At 33.3% G+C, this 5,869-nt stretch overlaps 1 protein-coding gene across 1 annotated transcript in view; it reads right to left on the reverse strand.

The window, feature by feature from the left end:
* Positions 1-971: 971 nt before the first annotated feature.
* Positions 972-5,869, reverse strand: part of LOC113475211 (CUB and sushi domain-containing protein 3-like) — a 13,809-nt gene continuing 8,911 nt past the window's right edge. Inside the window, exons 8-13 of the mRNA XM_026839141.1 lie at positions 4,898-5,100; positions 4,342-4,483; positions 3,631-3,878; positions 3,204-3,345; positions 1,789-1,979; positions 972-1,142 (exon numbers count right to left, since the gene is read on the reverse strand). Of these exons, the coding sequence (XP_026694942.1) occupies positions 972-1,142; positions 1,789-1,979; positions 3,204-3,345; positions 3,631-3,878; positions 4,342-4,483; positions 4,898-5,100 (1,097 nt within the window). The remainder of the gene's footprint in view (positions 1,143-1,788; positions 1,980-3,203; positions 3,346-3,630; positions 3,879-4,341; positions 4,484-4,897; positions 5,101-5,869) is intronic.

The following is a 5,869-nucleotide window of genomic DNA, read 5'->3' on the forward strand; positions in this document are numbered from 1 at the left end:
TATTTAAATAAAATGATTATTTTTAGTTATTACTAAATAAAATCAAAAATAATAATAAAATAAATATCTTGGTAAAACAAAATTGTATAAATGGAAAAAGCGTAGAAAGCAATGATACTATGACAGTAATTACAAAACCTTTGATTTAAAAAAAACTAAAGCATTTCTAAAAGTAATTACTAGCAAGGAAGACAATGTGTATGAAACAGAACACCCATGTTATTATGACTTTAAATGTTTTAACATAAGGAAAAAATAAATTACATTCGTTTTCATTCATAGCCGCCTAACATACCTATACAAGGCATGCGTATATACTAGGGCTGTGGAACAGTTAACAGTTCACACGTAATTTATTTGCTTCATAATTGCAATTCACACGTTCATTATTTAGAGGGCAGATGCTTTAAAACAGGTTTGAATACAAATAGGAAAGCAATACTTTGACTTTGAGAACGTTTCCGCGTGTATTGCAAGCAAAGTTCATTGTAAAGTTGCCTTTAAATTGGCGAAAGAAAAGCAAAAAACAAGAGGTTTTACACATGTATCGGTTAATCGGTTAAAACTGAACGGTTAACCGTCAACCAAAAAGTGGGAAAATCCACAGCCCTGGTATATAGATTGAAAATAAATCAGAGTATCCATGAGTACCAAGTATAATGCATAACAATTTAATATTTTACAAACATGTATTAAAATAAACACTATACAGTAGTGATAGTGCTATGATCATTCAATTTCCCAAAAAAGCTAATAATGTGACATGAAAAAAGTTCGCGGTTTTGTCGGCATAAACTTTTATCTTTTAAAACTTGAATGCGAATGAATGTAACTTACTTTATCTTCGCGTGTGGGAAAAACGACAGTCGTTATAACACGGGTTTAACACCTCATGCCAGCTTCTGAGTTACCATGTATGTTACTTTGTGAGTGATTATTTTTTTTAGATTTTTCATTTTTTTATTCATGGCTTATTTTGCATCTTTATATAATAATATACCAATAAATGAAGCATTAAATCCAGTTCCATTAACTCTTCTATCCGAAGTAAACTTGACAGTTATACTATTTCCAGAAGATGTGATTACTCTGTTTGATTCAACGCCACTTAATCTTACAATCTGTCTTTCTCCTTCTAGAATCTGTAAATAAGTATAAACATATTTGTAGAAAACTGAATGCTTTCAGGTGAATATGTCGGGCCAGCGCTCCTGCCTGTAACCCAGAGGTAATGGGTTTAAGGCTCGTAGCTGCTACCATTGTAGGCGTTTGTGTTTTTGGGCAAGAAACTTAACAGCGATTACTCTAACCCATTGGTCACTAATGGGTTGTCTAAATTATCAGCCATACATAAAAAATCAAAAAATAATCACCTACAAAGTAACATACATGGTAACTTGTACGCTGGCAAGAGGTGCATGAAACAGAACACCAGTGTTATAACAACTGTTGTTTTTCAGCCATGCGAGAATAAAGCAAGTTACATTCAATTCAAAAAACATCATGTAATGTGGAGTTTTGAAGCATTAAGATCAGAGCTTTTTTTGTTCTCTTTAATTGATATTGAATAAATAAAGAATGAATGTAACTTACTTTATCCTCACGCGCTGGAAATTGACAGTAGTTATAACACAGTTTTATGTTACATACACCTTGTACCAGCTTACAAGTTACCATGTTTGTGTTTTGGATATTTTCATATTTATGTGTGGCTGATAATTTGGACAACCCATTAGTGACCACAGGGTTGGAGCAATATCTCTTCAAATGTATGTTTCATATACTTACTATGAAATAATCGAACACTTTCTCAGTATTTAAATTGTGCAGATTAATTTGAACCCTCATTCCAACGGAGGCAGTTATCGTCCAAGTACAATCGGCTTCGTTTGGGTATTTATTAGGGTAGTTAGGTGAAATGATCGGCTGACTGGTTGTAGTGGCAACAGCATTAAATCCACATTTTTGAGATGGAATTGCTATATTTTTTTATAAAACAAGTAAATTAGCATTAGTATAACATTAGCATCGCAAAATACATCTGCATTATATAGTAGGATGGGGTAAGAATGTAAGATGGAACACCTTCGGCACACAATATCCGAATAACCTGATCGTGTTTTAAACAGTTAATAATGGTCTATGGGAGTCTTGAGCATATAGTTTTATAATTCTTGGAAAGTTTCTTGTTTACTACCACATTGGACGAAGAAAATAGAGTTAAAATGTGTCCCAACTTCCCCCACCCTACTATAATAATTTAAATTCATGAGTTAATGAAAACATATAAAAATAAAACATTGCTTTTTTTAATGTTTCTATTACTTTTAATGCGGGAATTGCTTTTCTGTTTTAAGTTATTTATAATGATATTTTAGTATTAGTCATAAACATTATCGACAAGACTATTATTTATCATTAAAATTGAAGTGTATGTATTCAAATTGGCTAGCCTGCCTGCTTCTAACCCAGAGGTAATAGGTTCAAGGCTAGACGCTGCTACCATTGTGGGCGAATGTGTCTTTGAAAAACGGCAATTGCTCCAACACAGTGGTCACTAATGGGTTGTCCAAATTATCAGCCACACACAAAAAATCCAAAAAATTAATCACCAAAGTCACATACATGGTAAGGTAACTCGTAAGCTGGCACGAGGTGTATGAAACAGAACACCCGTGTCATAACAGCTGTTTTCTGAACGCACAAGGATAAAGCAAGTTATATTTACTACACAGATTCATTATTTTAACAATCTAATAGTGACTACTGGGACAAAACAATTATGAGAAACTATTTTGCCTAAAAAAAACACCCACAATGGTAGCATCATTTAGCCGGCGCCGTTGCATAGTGGTTAGCGTGCTTGCATGTAACCCAGAGGTAATAGGTTTAGGGCTCGTCGCTGCTACCATTGTGGGCATGTGTCCTTGGGCAAGACACTTAACGGCAATTGCTCCAACCCAGTGGTCACTAATGGGTTGTCCAAATTATCAGCCATACATAAAAAAAATCACCCACAAAGTAACATACATGGTTACTCGTAAGCTGGTCTGAAGTGTATGAACACCTCTGTTATAACGACCGCCTTTTCCAGCCAAGCGAGGATAAAGTAAGATTTATTTATTCATTCATCATTAAGCATTAAACTAAATTTGTAAAAAATCAAAAGTTTCTAAAAACTTAGACACATAACATCAACTTACCAGAAAATGTTGCTCTGAAATTTCCTGTGGCACGTGACGGATCTGAAGTAAATCTTAAAATGAGAATGTCACCTTCTGATTTGTATTTTCTGTTAGGATGATAACCACTTAACCTGGCCAACTGTTTACCATTGCTTGAAATCTAAAGTTAATTTTGCACGTTTTAATTTGGAAAGCGAAAATAATGTTTGGACAGTGAGTATAAAAATAATACCATTAATAACTTTGTTTGTCTCTTCGATTACGGTGGCGAAGATTTAGAAATATTTTAAATGAAAAGACAGAAAATAGCGACAAAACAACAGTTGTTAAAACACCCTTACAATAAAAAACATATTAATATTTGATTGGAATGAAATAAGCATGGTCGGTAGTTATACAGAAAAACCTTAAAACTATTTAAATATCAATTAAAAAACTTACTTACTGTTAAAAAATCGTAATTTCTTTCTGATAAAAAAGTTATTAAATTGAGTTGGACACTCATTCCTTCTGATGCAGTTATCGTCCAAGTACAATCGACATTGTTTGGATAATTGTTGGGATAATTAGGTGATGTGATTAGTCGTCTGGTTGAAGTGGCAACAGCATTATATCCACAAGTCTCGGGGAGACGTGTAGTACTGATTGTAGAGGTTGTAGTTGTGACCGTAGTTGTTGTAGTTCTAACAAAAACTAAAAATTAAAAAAGTGAAATTATTATCCATTTGTCTGACTAATACATATTTTTTTATACACACTTTTGTTTCTATTGGAAATTTAACTTGATAATAGTTAAACATAAATGGCTTGTTTGTCTGCTAGGTGTAGCGACCACACTTATTTTCTTCCAATTAAATGTAAATATGTTTTTAACTGTAAACATAGTAGCTAAGAATTGAATGAATGAATGTAACTTACTTTATCCTCGCGTGGCCGGAAAATGACAGTCGTTATAACACGGGTGTGCACCTCGCGCCAGCTTACGAGTTACCAAGTATGTTACTTTAGAAATGTTTTAAATGAAAAGACAGGATATAGCAACAAAACAACAGTTGTTAAAACACGCTTACAATTAAAAACATATTAACATTTATACAAAAATTCAATTATATATACTTAATTTAGACCTACGAGTTAGAAACAGTTAAAATCTTACTTTGATAAGTCCCTGTAAAACCAGGTCTTACATAAGAACTATCGGAAATGAATGTTAGAAATAGAACATTGCCTCTTGATGTGTAAACTCTGTTTATTATATTTCCGCTTAAACGTCTCATCAGCCTGTTTCCATTGAAAAGCTAAAGGAAAAAAAAAGAATTAAAATTGTGCATAAAATCTTTACATACACTTTTTTTTTCTATTTAGTTTAACTTAATAATAATAAACATAAATGGCTTGTTTGTTTGTTTGTCTGCTAGGTGTAGCGACTACGCTTATTTTCTTCTAATTAAGTGTAAATATGTTTTTAACTGTAAGTGTGTTTTAACAACTGTTGTTTTGTAGCTATACCCTAAATGGATCGTTTGTCTGCTAGGTATAGCGACCACGCTTATTTTCTTCCAATTAAATGTAAATATGTTTTTAACTGTAAGCGTGTTTTAACAACTGTTGTTTTGTCGCTATATCCTGTCTTTTCGTTTAAAACATTTCTAAAGTTTCGCTACCAAAATCGAAGAGACAAATAAAATTATTATTATTATTGTTATACTCACTGTCAAAATATCATAATCACTTTCTGTATCAAAGCTTGCAAAATTGATTTGAACCCTCATTCCTTCTGGTGCAGTTATCCTCCAAGAACAATTGGCATTGTTTGGATAATTGTTGGGATAATTAGGTGATGTGATTGGCTGACTGGTTGTCATGGCAACTTGGTTAAAGTGACAATCATTTTCTTTAGCTTGAGGTGTGTGCTCTGGTAAAAATATTTTCAAACATTTTGATCATTTTCTATTCTATATGAGTACGGTGTTATATTAAGTCATTTAGAGGACATGAAATTTGGACAGAGTTGGTTTATCACTCAAACAGATAATAATAATAACTTTATTTGTCTCTTTGATTACGGTAGCGAAACTTTAGAAATATTTTAAATGAAAAGACAGGATATGGCGACAAAACAACAGTTGTTAAAATACGCTTACAGTAAAAACATATATATTTATTTGGATGAAAATAAGCGTGGTCGCTACACCTAACAGACAAACGATCTATTTAGGTTTAATTATTATCAAGTTAAAATCGTAATAGAAACAAAAGTGTGCATAAAGACACAACCCGTACAATGGGGAGAGTCGGCTTTAAAGGGGATTAATGAATAAATGAATCTTACTTTATCCTCGCGTGTCTGGAAAACGACAGGCGTTATAACACGGGTGTTCTGTTTCATACACCTCGTGTCAACTTACGAGTTACTATGTATGTTACTTTGTGGCTGATTATTTTGAGGAATTCTTCATTTTTTTATGTGTGCCTGATAATTTGGACAACCCATTAGTGACCACTGGGTTGGAGCAACTGCCGTTAAGTGTCTTGCCCAAGGACACATACGTCCATAATGGTAGCAGCGACGAGCCTTGAACCCATTACCGCTGGGTTACAGGCAGGCGTGCTAACCACTTTGCCACGGCAACATTAACCAGATAATCGGGTAAAACCAAACAAAGAAATTCACCAATTGATTT

Source organism: Ciona intestinalis, unplaced genomic scaffold (genome assembly GCF_000224145.3).
Source record: "Ciona intestinalis unplaced genomic scaffold, KH HT000159.2, whole genome shotgun sequence".
NCBI classification, from domain to species: Eukaryota; Metazoa; Chordata; class Ascidiacea; order Phlebobranchia; family Cionidae; genus Ciona; species Ciona intestinalis.